Here is a 17972-nt window from a genome sequence, read left to right as displayed (position 1 = left end):
GCATCTCGTGCAAAACATTACTTTTTGCACGGTCCCTCGTATTGTTTTCCGTGCCAAACAACGGAGAGTAAGAGAGCAAACAAGTACCATGCGATTCCGTGCTGGCATATGGGTTAAAGAGCAAAGTTGAGTATATGAATTCTGATTTGCCAGTGGTGGCCTACAGCACAGCATGTTAAAGCGAACATTTAGAGATGTTACCATGTTTTCTCTGCGATCCCGTCGCTACTAATGCACGCAAAACATATACCCAACAAACATTGCAAACATAGGATGAACGAAGTGAGCATAGCCAAGTTCTCATTGCGATTTTAAATAAATAGTACGTTAAATAGTTGCAATTACGAATCACTTCTCAATTCCGATTCCATAATCATTCTTAACCACCAAAATACACAAATCCAATTGCATTTTTCTCCGCCTGTTTGCACTTTCCTTCGCGGGTGACGGTTTTATTCACCACCTTAAAATGAACAATTTACACAACGATACAATAGTAAAACACTCTTCACTATCATTACTCGTTGCGCATCATTTTCTCCTTTTGCCGCTGCATCTTTTTCTTCGACAGCTTCTTCTTCGCTGGCTCTCCGTTGTCGGCGGCCTTGGTGACCACATCTTCTTTCTCCGTAAGCGACAGCTCAATGTGGCACGGTGACGACATGTACGGATTAATGCGACCGTGGGCACGGTACGTGCGGCGCCGTAGGCACGGGGCACGGTTAACCTGAATGTGATCGATCACTAGACGGTCGACATCCAAACCCTTGTAGTCTGCATTAGCCTCGGCATTCTTGAGCAGCTGCAGCAAGAACTCAGCCGATTTCTTCGGCCAGCGACCGACGGAGGTACCCCAGTGCTTAGCCTGGGCGCAACGACCCACACCACCGTTGAAACGACGGAACGGAACACACTCCTTCTTGTCGCAAACGTTTTTCAGGAAACGCTGGGCGCGACGCAGCGGCATGCGCTTAATCGCTAGTGCTGTTTCGCGGGTGTTCTATGAGAGGATCGTTAAAGAATGTTTAGGAATGCTTTGTGCACTATGGTTGAAAAACTTACCTTGAAATGTACTCGAAGGTTCGAACCACGAGATTTACAAGATTTAGAAGCATTATCAGGTTCCTTCGCGTAGCGACCCATCTTGAATTCGCAGTCCGGAAAAGAAACAGAAAACAAACTCCATTAATTCGGTTTCGATTCCGACAACAATGAATCGTGGAAAAAGTCCAGCCTCATTGTTGCCGCAATGTACTTCGGTAGGAACAATATGTGGCAAATGTCGAATGCACCCAATGTTGATGTTGATCGGGCGCCCAAATGTACTCGCTTAATTCAATTGCGTCAAGTAGTTCACCCGTGCAAATCGAACGCCACGAGTGCTTGGACACTTTTCCGATTCATTCCATTCCAATAACATAGGGTTTTATTCGATTTGGCACAATTATATTGAAATTTTTACCGACAACAAATTCAATGCGCTCCTTCACTAACCTTGCAAGATGCCGGAAAGAGCGACTTCAACACGACTGACAGCTTGCCTGTCGAAGCTAGCTTCCGGATGTCAAAAAAGGTGGCAAACCGATTGGGTTTCTTTTCAATTCAAGCAAATGACAGCAACAATTCGCCCGATATTTGGCGCTGTCTGAACGAATAAAGCACTTCAAGAAAAACGTTTCTTTCGTTACAATAAGAAATTAACTTTCGTTATCCACACAACAATATTAAAATGTAAGTATGACTAGTTTCATGCTGATTGTTTATTTTCTAGCTTTGGCTCGTCGACAACGTGTTCTTTCTTCAGTTTTTTACAATTTGTAGTCACCTCTTGCTTGTCTTCTCCATCAAAACTAGTTGAAATTGATGGTTTCTTTACCTTTCCTTTCGTTTTAACCATTTTATCATACATTGTCTCTACCTTCTTAACAGCACTTACAGGAATCGCCCACTGTGCAACACAGGGCACTTGTTTTGTTGGATCATCTTGGGGTTGATATTCTAAAATTTCAACTCCCAAACGTTTGCAAACCTTTTCGATAACGACATCGACGAACGTGGAAATTCTCAAGTCAGCTTTTTTGTCCTGCAAAAATAAGGCGCAAGAGCCAAACATTATTATTAAAGAAGTGACTTAATGTGATGCGCCAAAATAAACATACATGTTTCGTCGGTTGCAGATTGCAAATAACCAATTTTCCTCCATATTTTTTATTTTTCAACGGAAGATCTCCACTCGGCACGATTTGTAGCGTTGAACCGAGGCATACGTTCAGATCAGCCATAGCGGAATGCATGAAGGCAACTTGAAGATCATTCTCGGGAAGATCATGCTCCCAGTCCAGAACATTATCAACTAGGTTCCCACCGCGACAAGCGCGACCGTTTCCGGATCGGAGGCATACGTTACCGGTGTGTTTTTTGCCAACCGTGGGTGCCGGTGTACTTCGTACATACTCTTTGCGGCACTTGGTGCACGTTTCTACAAACATGTTGCCGTGCAGTTCAGATAGGTAATCTCTAGACAGCCCAGACCGCAGATGCAGACCGTCAATGTTTTGGCTCACGATATAATGGGCATGGCCGGAATCGATAAGCGCCCTCAAAGCCATATGTGTCTTTGTGGGTACGGCATCCTCAAAGGCCATATTGATTGCTGGCTTCTCGCCTTTTTCTTCCAAAGTCCAAACGCCTTTGGGACCACGGAAATCGGGTATTCCAGCGCTTGTGCTAATGCCGGCACCAGTATGAAATACCGTGTGGCTCGAATTCAATATCATCTCTGCAAGCTGTTCACATTTTTCATCCACCAACTCGGGGCTATCAAATATCTGAAAAGATAAAACTCGGGTGATTGTATGTTTGACAAAGAATACAATTTCCCAACTATGTTAAAACATACCTCCGGCACACCAAGTACACCCTTATTTTCGTACTTCGACAGGCCTTCGGCATAATTGCAGGACATTGCAAGCAAAATTGGAAATTACAAAAGCGTTTTGCAAAGAGGTAATCGTTCGGCTCGCAGAGCAAACGATGAGAAACTTTAATCACAAAGGAATTTTCTCTATCAATCGTTTGATATTCGAAAGCTTTGTGTTTCAAACGGATCACGCAGTATATAAACTTCCACTACTGTATCTATTGTTTCGTTTAAATCATATACGATTTGCAAAAAACCTTGCCACAAAACTTTATTCAAACAATTCCTTTCCACTTGGTAAACAACTTCTTAGTTGTCAAACTAAGCGGCAATATTCCGGCAAGGTAGGCGTAATACAATTTTGGAACATGTTGACATATTTTCACAGGCTTTCAACAAATCACAACTTTTTTCAACAAATGTGCCAACCGTGACGCAAAATGTTTTGTAAGATGCACTTTCTTTTTTGAAAAACATTTTTCAATCGAAAATATCGTATACCGAAGAAATGCAGCAGCAGTCCTTGTAGTCGGTATAAAGCAGAAACATAACATGTCGGAGTAAAGCAAGGTAGGCGTAGCATGACAAACCCGCCGTCAAAATGGCAGTGCAAGGTAGAAAATTAACTTCTGGCTAAGTTTGATCAACAAAAGTACTGTGCAAAAGGCATAAAGAAAAGGTAGGCAGTGTGGAAATCGTTACATCAAACCTGCTTGAGAATGTGGAATGAAAGGGATACTTTGGTAATGGCATAAATATCAGTAATATCTCGACAAAGCAGGAGCGTATCGGGAGACACTTTTAGTGAACGCAGTCGCGTCCCATCAACGGGGCCAACGGCGCCCGCTCTGGACAACGGCAACGTCCAAAACGACTTCTATGGGTACTTACGGCAAATCAGTACCAAGGCATAGAGTAAGGTGCAGGACTTTTGTCCTTTGCCATCCGCATCGATGGCTCGCTGGATAAGTTAGGAATAAGGGTACATAAGGTTTTCGTAGGAACACGAAAAGAGAGTCGTGTGAAAAGAGGGAACAATCTAACAAGATGATCTATACAGCAGATAGAATGTACCGAACGTTCCGTAGTCGGTCTTCTTTAAACTCTGTAGAAATGAAAATTCATCAGTGAAGGGGCGGATTGAGCCGCGGAAATGGAATTGGGCTATTTGATAAAAATTGATTGGTTTATAACTACAAATAATTAACTTCAATCTATTTGTTTCAGCAAAGTAATCCTTGCACAAGGCGCGTAAAAACCTCCTGCGTAGAAACGGCATCAGCAGGCTTCGAGCCTATGAACAATATTGGGGTTCAATATCAGCCCATCAATAGCACGCCTTTGGAGGCTGCAGTAAGTGTGGAAGCATTGGACGAAGCACACGCAGCTGAAGCAGCGAGCGATTTACGATGGAAGAACTATCGGACGGCGCAATAGTTTGGGTCAAGCTGAGCAACTGCTGGTGGCCCGGTGAAGTTATAGGCGACGAGAAGTTGTCGGATGATTTTCTTTCCTCCCTGCGGAAGAAACCATTGGCAGTGGTGAAATTTTTCGATGAAGATGCCTAGTAAGTTTCTTTCGTGTGACTGCCATTAATGCTCGATTTTGGTCGTCTTAATATTTTTAATTTTCGTTTTTTCTCTTTCATTAACATCCCGTTTTCCAGTGAGTACGTGAAAAATCCCAATTTCATTTTCAAGTACAACTGTCCCCGTAAGACCGAGTTTCTACGCAAAGGCCTGGGTGAGCCGATTTTTCATTTCACAGCCGACTAAGGTTCGGGACGGGGATGAAAGTTATTGACTTTACTTTTACCTCTAGAACAATACCGAGCGAAGAACAAGCACATGGAAAAGTTCCCAGCAGATGTAATGCACGCCGAGCGAATGACGGGCGGGGATCCGAATATCGTGAATTCCACCGATTTTCTTCCTCAAAAAAAGGAACGATACTCGGGGATGTTTCAGGATTCTGCCAAAGCGAAAGATAAGAAGAGTAAGTACAAACGAAACTTGTCCATAGTATCAGCTCAGCTTACGCGAGCTTTCATTTTCCTCTCGTTTATGCTTTCGTTGAATAGATAAATCATTGACACCATCTAAAGCAATGGCAATTCCTGTAGTGTCCTCTGTTGGTCGTAAAACGATGCACGAGATACGAATCCTTGCGCAACCTTCCGCAGCATCGAAACCCGCAACGTCGGGCTCGGATGGAGCGGTGGAAAAAGTGACCTCGCCATCGTCACAAACCTATCACTGTCACAAGTGCGGCTTTTCCAGCAATCGACAGAATGTTATCGTTATTCACACGAAAAATTGTCGGGCTACTGGTGCAGCCGTTGTTTCGTCAGCGCCATCGACCCCGTCGGGAGCAACAGGCTTAGCAAAGGCAAAAGGTAATCTAAAGATTAAAAGTCAAAGTTTTCGTAGAGTATGGTAAATTTTGATACTCTTCTAATATAGAAATTACAAAGTCGTCTGAAAAAGTCAACACGCCGGACAGTTCCCAGCGAACTACGAACGCTACGCCCACGAACAGCGGAAATCGTTCCACGCGAGCGTCTTTAGTGGAAGAGGTAGATGTTAAAAACTCTGCAAAATTGCACGAAGAATCACTAAAAGGGGGAACACCCGCTATTGGCCGAGTAGTAAGAAAAAGCCGAGTACAACAGGTGAAAAGCGCCTCTAACAGTAAATTGGGGAAGCAAACTGTTAATCGTCGCAGAGAAAAACGTGCTCAATCTCCTAAGGAACTGATGGTCGCAACATCGGTTGATGTCGATGCCGATGTCGATGAGGTGGAAAACGTTCATGATCGACCAGAAGCGGACGACTCACCCAAACCTGTCTCGGATGCGACTATACTTTCGGCTGACAAGGGTAAAACCGATGCGAAGCTTAAGAAGGAACTGCTGGCTGATTGGAGTGAAGACGAGCAAGACGATGATATGGATACTGCCGTTGACGAAGCAAAGAACACGCAGGAGAATTCGGAAAAGAAGAAAAACATCGCAAAAGAATCTTCTTCCTCTATGTCGCCCCAGAAAGAAACGGATAATGATGAAGAGAGTGCTAAAATGGAGCAAAAAGATGAAAAAGAAAGTCATTCTGATGCTCTAGAAGTGACACAGAGTAAGGCGAACACATTGGCAAGTGGCGCGGATACGAAGATGCTGCCAAGTGACGAAGAAAGCAGCACAGCAAAGGATTCGGACAAAGAGACCACTTCGGACAGTCCGTTGACCACGTCGAGCGTATCATCTACGACGACCGCACCTCCGTTGGTATCGCCTTGTACGACCATCAAGTATCGCAATATTCCTAAGAAACAGAAACGAGAGTTCATCGAAGTGACAAACGATGACGCGGCATCGGTACATGGACCGGTGCAGGATAAGGCGCCGTCGCGGGAAGACAGCACTGCCAGTAGTTCCTCAACAACCGGATCAAGCGATACGTTAGGCAACGGCATTACTACACTCTTCATGGGCACCGGTGCTACCGACCGTCCGATTAGTGCCAAACAACTGATTTTAAATCGTGCAACCCGCTGTTCCAGCAAATCCCTCAGCGGTGACGAAACGCTGAAAGCTGACGATGGGAAGCTAGATAGCGGCAAGAACGACCGTGGCGAATCTCAGCAAAACCGCGAAGCCATAAAGCAAACAGAATCGATCGCAAATGAGGAGGTTTCTTGTTTCGATTTCAAGGACGATGATGAGCATGAAAAGAGTCCGCAATCTTCGCAATTCTCCTCGGCTGCCCACAGACGGTCCGGATCGTTGGCGGACCGTAAGTCTGCTGCTAAGGAAGCGCCGCAGGAAGACTGTACCGGTGCGCAGAAGCGACGATCGAGTGGGCGCAAAAAATCGGTCATCGAAGGCGCGTTAGCTGAAAAGGAACAACAAAACAGCAACGAAGCTACCGTTGCCACCGATGTACGCAGTAACCGGAAAGAAAACAGCGATTCTGGCCCGGATCGCGATGCTCAGTTGAGTAAAGCGATCGATTTTTTATTGGACGAAACTGACGTTCCAAAGCTGCCAGATGATCTTAAACAGGTGGTGGCCGCTGTGTCGGAGAAAATCGATTGCAATCGCACCCTTCCGCCGAAGGAGCGTGGAAAGCGCATTTTCAAAACACGCAACAAAAGCTCACTAGCGGCCACAACCGATTCAAAGGAGTCGGCGGAAGAGCCCGGTGTTGCGAAATCGGTAGAAGCTGAAAGTAATCAGAGCCAAGGGGTTGAGCAACAAGAAAAGATGGATCATGAGCAGTCGCCGGATGAAGCCATTCCGAAGCCAGCAGATGTACCTGTTGTTTCGGAACCAACGGCGGCCAACAGTGGCGTGGATAAGAAAGCAGGCGCTAGCGGAACAAAGTTTGAAAACTCTGATTTTGCAGCCATCAAAGCGAAACGGACAAAGTATTCGCGGGAAGAAGACTATCAGAATCCCTCCGTGACATCTTCAGAGCAGGGAACAGAGGCAGTAGAGGAACCAGAGCCTGCTTTGTTGGAGCGTGACGAAAAGCCATCGGTGATTAACCCTAAGTCAGAGGTACAGCAAACACCACCAACACCGGGATCATCTCCGAACGCAAAGGGTCGCCGTGGGAAGCAGAAGAAACCGACACCGATCACGACACCGCCGCCTGCCGTTGCTATGGTGGAATCCGTCGAGATGAAGGCAACCAAGGCTGTTGCTAGTGGAAATGAAACTGCAAAAATGGATGTAGAAAATGAAGCATCCACTAAGGAAGTGGAAACGGATCATCAGGAGAATGTTGCAAAAAAAGTACAGCGAAAATCGAGCGAAAACTTGCTTCCAGATAGTAGTGGCAGCGAGCCCTTGCAATCGCGCCGCCGCACAAAGATGAAGCACCAACGGGACGTGGAAGAAAGGGTACACCCAATTGAGGCGGAATCGTCAAGGCGATCAAAGCGAAACCGCAAGGAAACTGCCTCGGATAGTGCACCGCACACTATAAGCAAGTCGCGCGTACCATCGAACATTGAGGAATGCGTTGTTGGCAACGCGGTCGTTGCCAAGGAAACAGAAAACATTACGACAGCCGTCGCACCGGCTGCTCGTCAAGCAGAGGACGAAGGCATGAAACAACCAGAATCGTTTTCAGTTGCCGTCGATGACGAGGTCCTAGTGGAAAAAGATGTAAAAGCGAACACCAAGCAGGAAAAACCACCTCCAGACAGTGGAAAATCTTTAAAACGGAAACAAAATGCACGAGCTACGGCTGAGTTCACGGCCAAGATGGAACGATCGCTTGCAGTGGATGGAAAGCCACAAGAATATGCAAAGCCAACTAATGAAGGATCGTTGAAGGCTGAGCTCGGCAAGGATAGAAAGCTTAAACCTAATCGGCACACCGTCGGCTCAAGCGGCGCCGTTGTTTCTAGCACCCCGGTTGTCATGGGAACGAAACCAACGCCAACGGATCTGCAGGTAGCCGAAGCTTTAATCCATCTACCGGAAGCAGCAGTAGCAGCGGCGGCAACTGCCACGTCAACGCTAGCAATCCTTCCCGTTGTGTCAAAGGTGAAGGAACCAGATACTGGAGCTAGTACCGAGAAACTAGCACCGTCACTAACGAAAGACGATGATGACCTCGCCGTATCTTCTCCTTCCGTAACACAATCGCTGCAACCGTCGGCTGTTGTGATAGGAGCAGCGCAGAGCAGCAGTAGGTCCGGTAGCATTGCTATGAGAAGTATTAATCCCCGGAAGCGACACCTACAGTCAATGCTGCTCACGGAGGATGCTACGGGCGAACAAAAACGGGCAGCCACAGGCCACAAAACGGCACACGTGGAAAGTACTAGTGTTACGACCGAACCGGCCAGTTCCCCGGTAGTATCCGGTGGCACTGAGAAACAACAACAGCAACAGAAGAAAAATACACCCATTCCGGAGAGGAAGAAAAAGGAGTCTGCCGGGGAATCGGAACCGCTGCCGCCCGACGTCGTAGCAGTGGACGAGGATAAGTTTGACATCGACAGTATGCCAATCGTAATGGGTGATAATGGACTGCTCGTGGACGATGTTGCAGCCAACGAGCAGACGGCTGGTAGCACTCCGAAAACAGTAGACACCACGACCGCGTCGTCTTCGACGCGAGTTATTAAAAATGTGAACGGAAGTGGAATGACCACCGTGGACAAACATCAGGAACCGAGTGTTAGTAGCGGGCCAGTCGTAACAACAATGAAGGGTGGCGTGGCGGCCAAAGAGCAAATTGTAATAACGAGCAAGGGCACCGTTCTGACCACCTCATCGCCGGCCGTTGCGGTTAAATCGAAACTGCAACCAGCAACCAAATCGGACGTAAAGGTGACGAGCGCCATCACGCTTGGCACGACCGGCGTTCGGGTAAGCGCCACAGCGGGTGCCCTTTCCGCAACCACGTCACGGCGCGCACAGGCGGAGCAGACCGCACCTTCGTCCAGCTCCAATGGTTCCCCAAAAGTACCGGTGGCGGATGGAGAGCAAACGGCAAAAGAAAAGGCTGCCACCGCCCTGGCAGCAGTGCCGTCATTTTCAGTGGCATCTTCAGCAGCACCAAAGAAAATGATTGCCAAGAAGCTCCTAGGCGATCCAGCGGGAACCATGGCGCCGGCCAGCAGCTCCATCGTGATCGCCACGAATGTCGCCGATCGTCGCTACTCTGGCGATGAGCCTTCCTCATCCGTTTCATCCTCCTCGTCGACCGAGCAGCAGCATACCCCAACGGTGATCGATGTTGGTGGTGGTGGTGGCAATGGTTCCAGTGACAGTAGTAAGAAAGGGCACCGAGTTATGAAGATTACCCCACAGAAGCTGCAACAGTTCAGCCGTCTCGGATACGTCGAGGATAAAGGCAAGAGGAAGGTAATGACAGCGAGCGGTATGCGACAGTTCAAACGCGAACAGTTGCTGCAGCAGCAACAGCAACAACACAAGCTTCAGCCAACCACGGACAACGCTCTCCCGACACAGTCGAAGCAGGCCAGTACGGCCGATGCTAGAAAGAAACCGAAACACACGACCACGAAACCCATTGGTTCTGGCTCCGGGGTGGTTTTGGCATCGAGCAGTTCATCCCGTTCCGCGTCTTTCGGACTGGCGGAAGCGGTAAGCTCCGGTAATGTGGTGGTTGCGGCCGCGGCCGACTCCTCTGTTCAGGAGCTACAGGGCGGCACTACCGTGTCCCTCGCCAAACAGCTCGTGGTCACCGACGGCGACGGTGAAAGGAATGCGATGATCATTCATGAGACAATCCTTCCGGCTGCAACAATTAAATCGACCGTCGGAGCGCCCGAGAAAGTCCCGTTCGAATCCAGCGACGGCGCACAGCTGCTAGAAGGTTCCCCATCGAGCAGCACGAGCGCGGCCTCGGAAGTGATTCTCGGTGGCGCAGTCGAATCTGCGATACCGTCCATCGGGGTCGTTGAGCCGAGTAGCAGCACCGCTGCAAGCACTGCTGCCGGTGAGCAGGAATCACAGTACATTGCTGTTAATGCGGAACACTTTGGAGGGCCTCCGAACCTCTTCTATCTGTGTTCGGTGCGGGACGAGGGTTTGGTACCGGTCAATAACGAGCTGCTCTACTTGGATGCTTCCAATCAGCTGGTGGCACTGGCGGCTGGTCAGCAACATTCCGGCTCGGGGCCCACGGCCGAGGATATTATCAATCAGGCGGAAGTTATCATACCGACCGGGGGTAACGGTGCCGACCTGCCGACGGTGGCACTAGCGTCGGCAACGGGTGATGCCGGCACAGCCGGCGTGAATGTGGTGGCAGCTGGAGGCAGCGACGTTGGGGCAGTCGTCGAAACCGGCAGCACGGACGGTACGCAGCAGAGCTTTCTTCTGAACACCCAGGACGGGCAGCAGATCATTCTCGATCAGCAGAGTCTCATGGCGCTGGCAGCCGGGGGCGATACGCCACACCTCCTTACAGCGGATGGCCAACAGATTCTACTGCAAGGTACGTTTCGACCACTTTCTTCTCCACACCCTTTGTAAGCGTGTCCGGCTTCGATCTGCGATTCCTCCTGCCGCTCGAATTCTTTGATGTGTGTGTGTGTGTGTGTGGTGAAGGGTTGGCGTAATTTCATTGCCTCGTTTTATGCATTTTATTCACATTTATGTCCATGCTTGTTGCACGTTTGCATGATACCGAGATAGGGTCATGATAGTTTTGCCTAACTCTTGTGCCATCGTGTGCTTCTTTTTATTTAACTGTTTCTCAACTTTTTCACTCAGCTAGTTAAAACTTTATCAGTTCGCAAACACATAATCCCTTAGCAGTCAAACGTAATAGCATCAAAAATACCCGTATTCAGTTTTACATTAACAATGTGCAATGCGCAGGGAGTTGTAGGTTACATGGTATGCCCGTTGGAAGCCGCTACTTTGGAAGCCCTCTGGGGCACAGCCTCATCAACATGCACTTTGAGCATATTCCATAAACAATAGGCAACAACCGTTGCGTTACATATATCACAACATCACTTTCGCCCACTCCATGTATTTCTCGTTTGTTGGCCATCTATCTCACGCACACGTTCGATTCGGTTCGCTCGTATCGGTTCGGTCAGGTACTGTTTTCTTGCCATTTGCCCCTGCCTCTGTTGGCGGTCCACCGGAGTAGGGATCGGCCAGCCGCGGCACTCGTAGCGCACCAAACTAAACCGAACTCCGGCCGCTCCTCCCGAATGCCACCATCGCGGCAAACTCAATGTATCGCTGTTCGCAAACGCGGTTTTTAGTTTGTTTCTGTCGATGGCCTCCTGCGCCATCCACAACCATTGGTCTTACCGGGTGTGTACGCGTGCGGGTGTGAGCGATGCGGGAGCTAGGGATAATGGTCTCTCTTTCTCTCTTATTGTTCTCAGCAGCCAGTCTACGCAAACATAAAAACTATCTAAACAAAAAAAAACGCAAATCAAAACAAAAAAACAAACCTATACTTTCACGTTTCTGTTTTTTCCTGTAGGTAGCCTATTCACCAGTTCCGTATCGGTCGATGATCCCGAGTATGTTTGAATCCCCGAATCCGAACTGCGCGAGTGCGATCTACAGCGAAAGATAGAGATTGCGCGAGAGCGAAAGTATAACACACACGCGGCACATGACCTGGTTAGGAGAAAAAAGGATATTGCCAACAATCAGAGAGAGAGAGAGAGAAAGAATGAAGTGTTCGAGTGGCGGAAACAAAATTTGTTAGGCTTCATAAGATCACACCAGGCCGGATGAGGGAATATTATAGAAGATAAGAGGTGACGCAAGCGCAAGCTCACATAAGTCACGAGCGGTGTAATAGGTACAATCTAACAGGACACTATATTTAAAACAAAAATCTATATGCGTATTATAGAGGTGTGTGTGTGTAGTAGCAGTAGTAGTAGTAGTACTGGAGAAAGTTCATAAGAAGTGGCAAAATTGAAAAAGGGAGAAAACAATTCCAGTACGTTGCGCCTATATGTTCAGCATCTTCGCGTATAAGTTGACTCTTGGGAACGAGTTGTCTTTCGGATTGTTTGCAGCAAACTGTCTTTCCAATGTCATACTCTTCTACCTGATGATGGCCAGGACGAAGCAGGACGATCAAAGAAGGCTACCTTACACAAATGTCTCATCACCATCGCAACTAGTACTGTTTCACATTTGTATAATTCACACACACACACACACACACACACTCACTCATCCAAACTCACCGCTTGCTATGCAGTTCGTTGCATTTGACTTTTGGGTGCCAAGAGAGAATTCAAGGAGCCGGAGTAGAGTACGATCCGAGATTTAGAAGAATGTCGTATGTAACAGGCATTCACTATCACCACCAATTGAAGCGCTATCGACTTAATGTTTCCATTTCCGGTTCCGGGTTTCCTTTCTCCGGTTTCGTTTTGCTGAACCTCTTGCTTTTGCTACCTTTGTCGTTAAAGATTGCAAAAAGGCCCCAGAAGTATGACTAAGGAGAAGCGTACATGGATTACACGGCGGTGGTTTTTCCTCCCATATAGTAACATAACTACTGAAATTACTTACAATTCAACGCAAATAAAATCTAACACACCCGGGGCGATATACGTAAAGTATCCATTCTAGTACGATAAGGTGCTTTCCACACGCCCATTTGCATCTCTTGCACCTAGGGCCACATACACACTCATACATCACGCACTCACACAACGCAAGCCGTACCACGAAAGAAGCTTTGGCGCATTGGCAACATTCAAATAAAGATCCTCAGAAGGCACCAGCAACAATGAGACCTTTTTGGCACTTAATGATCAAAGAAACAAAACACAACATGCATTCTATAAGCCAATAGCATTGAAATTATAGTTAAGTGATTTTAAACTAAGATGCTGTGTGATCGTCCAATAACTGTGTGTATGTGTGTGTGTGTTTGCGTATGTGTACGATGTTCGTGGCCCAGTCAAGTGATGTCGTTTGTCCAAGGCACGTGCATCAACTGCAGGCTGCGGTGTTGAACCGACCCCCGTCAGGGAGCGATCGTTCTCTTCTTTATGTATTAGAATAATCTAGGATTAACACTCGTTTCTGGCAAAAAGAGATATTAGAAAGAGAGTTACTTTAACGACTAAGACAACAACTATATTACTATTAGCGTGTAGAGGCGAAAAAGAAGACAACAAATAGATCAATACTAAGTCTATCGAACCAAAACGACGTCTTACTTTATAGTTTGTATTTATCTCTTCGATTGTGCTTTTCTGCAAACTTTCGGCAAAACAATGCACTCTCCGAATCCTTTTTTCTTTGCTATCTCCCCAAAACTTGCCTAACACACGCAACAGAACTGGTTATGAGATTGAACCATCTCACGGGATACAGCTTTCGGTTTGTGTTTGGTAGATTGTTTTGGCTTGTGTTGCTTGTTTGCTGTTTCATCTATTGGTAAATGCAGAAATGTTCTCGTCCCGCAGCCCGTTTCCCCCACGGTATGGCTCGTAATGGCCACATGTTTGCCTGTGCACTCTATAACTAACCCGTTCCGAAACGGGGCCCGAAAGAGGAAGACCGCAAGACTGTATTGGTTTTCTTGTTTTATTTTCTTTTGGATTTTGTTCTCGATTCCCTTCCGGTTCATTTTTGTTTGCAGAAGCAACACAAGAATGGCTGGCCGCGTTAGCCGTCGGTCAGCAGCATCAGCAACAATCTGCCGCACTCAGTGCACTGGTGACACCGCAAGGCACACAGATCATACTGGCACCGGATTGCATCGAACTGCAGGGTAAGCTTTTGCGGATGACCCGAACGGGAAGGATAGAACGAAGACGAGGCGCTCGTGGTAATTCGTGTCTTAATTTCAGCAGAGCAAACTGCGCTGCTGCCGACGGAAGTGATTCAGGTGCACCCGAGCTCCACGATCGAGACGAATGCCATCCTTACGAAGCCCCCGATCATGTCCACGGTCGAAGTGCCATCGAAGAACGGTATCGATCCTTCGGCAAGCGGATCAACGGGGGTTGATCAACGGTTGGGAAGGAAATCGGCTCCATCCTGTGTGCCAGGCGCTGCCGGTTGTCGGGCGGCAGGAACCGTAGGGAAGCAATCGCCACCGGGTGCCTCCATTCTGGTGCCACCGGCCGGAACATCGGTGACAACGAATCTCGACGAAACGACGCTAGCGGCTGTAATCGGTGTCCCTTGCAAACCGACAAACGTGCCGACTTCGCTCGAGCTCCCGATCACGGTGACGAATCCGGTCATCGCCAAAACGACCACCACCAGTAGCCGCCTAAATCCGGTACTGTTTCCGGTTGGTGGCTCAACGACCGCCACCGTACCGTCGGACCTAGCCCTTCCACCGGCGACAACGGTGGTCCTGTTGGCCGGCCCGATGTCAGCAGCAGGTACGGCAGCCGATCGGGCACCCACTCTCTCGTCTCCCGCAGCTTCCTCTCCCATGCATCCCGATCCTTCAGCCGAGTCCATTACAGAGGGAGCCATTTTGCCGCAACGAGGTGCAACGACACAGGAAGATCCGGATCCGGACTCGGACGATGACATTCAGATTCCCAACACACCCGATTCTCAGCTGGACAGTGGGCGACAGATTGCGTACGAATCGAGTGACTGCGACGATGACGAAGTGCCCGCAAACACCCCGAATGACGACAGTGGCCAGCAGCGGCGCAATCATTACGAGGCGAGAATGATGCCGAGTCATGGCAATAACTTGATGGTGGTTGATGATGATGATGATGATGATGAGGGTTCCAATGGTAGCGAAATAATACCACTGCAACCGAACGTGGTCGTTCTTGATGGCTCATTGCTGAACCAGAACTTGGGCGACGAAGTCGATGACGGTGACGATGATGACGATGATGATGATGGTATCGAGGATGATACCGACGGAGACGGAGATTTGGAGGACTTGCAGCAGCAACCTACAGTAAGAACGGTGCATTGCGTTCCCACCTCCGGTCGAAACGGAGCTCACGGTGCGAGTAATAATGACAGTGGCATCGACACCACTATGGCCGCTACAGCGACTGCTGCATCCGCGGCTGCTAACAACGCTACACCACCCAACGGTGCTCGTCGGACGGTTGTGGAGCGATAATTTCGTCAATTGACCCACAGTATGAAACGTGACCGGGGTTTACACGATTAGGTATCTATTCCATGCACAAACGCAATCAAAAACCGTCGTACCCTTTTCTATGAACTTCTTCGTTTTGAGTTTTCGCATTGCCGTAGTTGTTTTGCCTTATACAATTCGCCTCCTAGAAGGACCCACTTGTTCCGATCGTCTTGTTAGTGTAGTGCCTGTATGCGTTTTGGTTCTCTCTCTCTGTCTCTCTATTAATTCGGGTTTTACAACGATATGGGTTCTGGCGGTCAAATCCCATGTACGCGTTTTTGTTTTGCGTTTCAATCTTCACTCAACTCATAAGTTTCCGCATTAATTTTTCATTTCTTCTACTCTTCTACCTTTTATTTATGCCAATTTACTATTCTCTTGTTACAGCCCATTGTGGCTAATCCAGTTTCGTAAACGCACCACAGTGTAACCTTCTCACGATGCGGTTTCTTTCGCAGATTCTTTCATCTAGCAATCGCCGAAAGGATGTTCGTCTAGTAGTGACCGGATGGTTTCATACGTTGGAGACATTGTTGAGGATGAGACATGTTGCTGAGCAGGTCCCACCATCGGTTACATTTTACCCCAACGGGGCCGCCAAACTCCGAGAGTGAAATTCGAGAAGCTCCTGCGGCGCTGCCGCACTCAACCAGCTGGCCGGGAGTTGTACATTTTATCATTTTATTACCAGACAATGGAGAATATGTATCCACGCAGCACGCGGCAACGTTGTCGTAGCATATTATCAGAAAAAAAACTATAGCTTACGTAACTATCGCACGATTCTGCGAGACTTTTTAGTTTCCTTACATTACGACAGCAACTGTGTAAAATATAACCATTTATCCCAGTGGCTTGTTTGGGGGCATAAGTTGACGGTCAACTGTTTTCTAGAGATTGGCACAGTCAAACAAGCACTATACGATGTGAATGTCCCGTCCCTTTAACAGGCATGGAGGACAGTTTTAGCCAACCTGTAACCACAGTCACGTTCTCCACGGAAGTCTGCTGGTAAGCGGATGTTTTACAACACGATTCTACAGTACACACTGCCTCGAGCCGAAGCTCGCGGAGAATGCGGTGCGGAGGTTTGTCTTTTGGCAATTGGCAACAGTGCAGCAGTTTTAAGTCACTGAACCAACGAAAAGAATACCTTTCCGGCTAGACGGTCGTGGTTGGAGGGTCCTAGCATATTATCAGTAGTGCTTCAATTCAAAACCTCAAACATTAATGGGATATGACAACCTCAACAGCTTTGTACAAAGTGCTCGCAGTAAATGTTAGAATTTCAAAGTAAACAATAAAATTGAAGTAACTTCGATATCGTTTCAGCGCCTTTTTCCCTTTTTTTAAAGATTGTGATTGTCCCGAAAGGAAATAACATTTTTGGGCGCTTTAGATGTTACCCTCGAAAAATGTGAAAGTACCACGCGGATAGTTGCTTAACATTTTATTAACAAATGAACGTTTGCACTTCGGAAGGGGAGCAGATATTGCCGTGAATGTGTACATTTGCCCTAGGCAGCGAATCTTCAAAGCTTTATTTCATTATATGCGCAGATTTTCAAACGTTTTCCTCGTTGATATCGTAGTCCACCATTTTCCGCTCGAGTTGCCGCCAGCGCCCGTTGAAGCCAACGTCCACTATCCGCTCGTGGAACGTAAGATAGCGGGGCTTCAGGTACGGGCAGATGGCCTTGTAGGTGGCCAGCCCTTTGTCGTAGTTATCGAGCCACATGAAGGACACAACGCCCAGCGATAACCGCCTTAGGAGGCCCTCGTTGTGGCAACGCTCCAGGAACGTAATGTGCTGCGAGGCCACCGGATTCTGGCAGGTGGGATGTACGAGTGAAAGTTCGTTGTACGCCCGGCGAAACTGGTCGTAAAAGTCCCGCTCGGTCGGATTGTTGGCACCGGAGTAACCGGCAGCGGCCAGCAGCGTAAGGTAGACAGTGCTGCGTACGGGCCGGTCCCGCATTCCGCGTCCCGTATCGATGACCATCTCCCGGTAATCGATGGAAAGATTCTTCCAATAGGTGGCCCATTTCTCCACGATCGTTCCCTTGAACCGCTCCGGCAGCGTGATTGCATCGAGCCGTGCCTGCACAGTGTCGTACCGGGTTTTGAACTGCTCCGCAGCGTTTCGCAATAATGATGGGGCCTTACGGAACCCCCGAGCACTGGATTTAAGCGACATTTGCCGGATTATACGGACTAACTGTACACGCCAATTACCGTTTTAAGTATGTGTTTATGTAACGCACTTTCGACCACAACCAGAACTTTTGATTTGTTTACATTGCAGTCAGCGGTGGGGTACGTTGTTGCCATCGTGACTAAAAGCACCGCGTTTGTTGAAGCAAATTGTTGCTATGATTGATTGGTTTTTTATTCCAAAGTGCAGCGTGTAACATTATTAAAATAGTTAAATA

General features: G+C 48.0%; 3 protein-coding genes across 3 annotated transcripts; 1 reads left to right on the top strand and 2 right to left on the bottom strand.

The window, feature by feature from the left end:
- Positions 1 to 405: 405 nt before the first annotated feature.
- Positions 406 to 1143, bottom strand: LOC128273693 (60S ribosomal protein L17). Its single transcript, XM_053011717.1, has 2 exons — positions 1063 to 1143; positions 406 to 1000 (listed from the first exon to the last, which is right to left on the bottom strand). Exons 1-2 carry the CDS (start codon positions 1141 to 1143, stop codon positions 518 to 520), a joined length of 564 nt encoding a protein of 187 aa, XP_052867677.1. The 3' UTR covers positions 406 to 517.
- Positions 1144 to 4329: 3186 nt separating this feature from the next.
- LOC128269990 (msx2-interacting protein) lies at positions 4330 to 16855 on the top strand. The gene is made up of 10 exons (XM_053007393.1): positions 4330 to 4487; positions 4587 to 4663; positions 4742 to 4915; positions 5001 to 5315; positions 5743 to 6007; positions 6095 to 9003; positions 9055 to 10902; positions 14050 to 14181; positions 14264 to 15570; positions 15999 to 16855. Exons 1-9 carry the CDS (start codon positions 4330 to 4332, stop codon positions 15517 to 15519), a joined length of 7134 nt encoding a protein of 2377 aa, XP_052863353.1. The 3' UTR covers positions 15520 to 15570; positions 15999 to 16855.
- Positions 16856 to 17028: 173 nt separating this feature from the next.
- On the bottom strand, positions 17029 to 17782 carry LOC128272851 (mitochondrial import inner membrane translocase subunit Tim29). Its single transcript, XM_053010734.1, has one exon. It carries the CDS (start codon positions 17735 to 17737, stop codon positions 17105 to 17107), a length of 633 nt encoding a protein of 210 aa, XP_052866694.1. The 5' UTR covers positions 17738 to 17782; the 3' UTR covers positions 17029 to 17104.
- Between the last annotated feature and the right edge of the window lie 190 nt (positions 17783 to 17972).

This window comes from Anopheles cruzii, chromosome 3 (genome assembly GCF_943734635.1).
Source record: "Anopheles cruzii chromosome 3, idAnoCruzAS_RS32_06, whole genome shotgun sequence".
NCBI lineage: Eukaryota > Metazoa > Arthropoda > Insecta > Diptera > Culicidae > Anopheles > Anopheles cruzii.
This window is presented reverse-complemented; position numbering and strand designations above follow the sequence as displayed.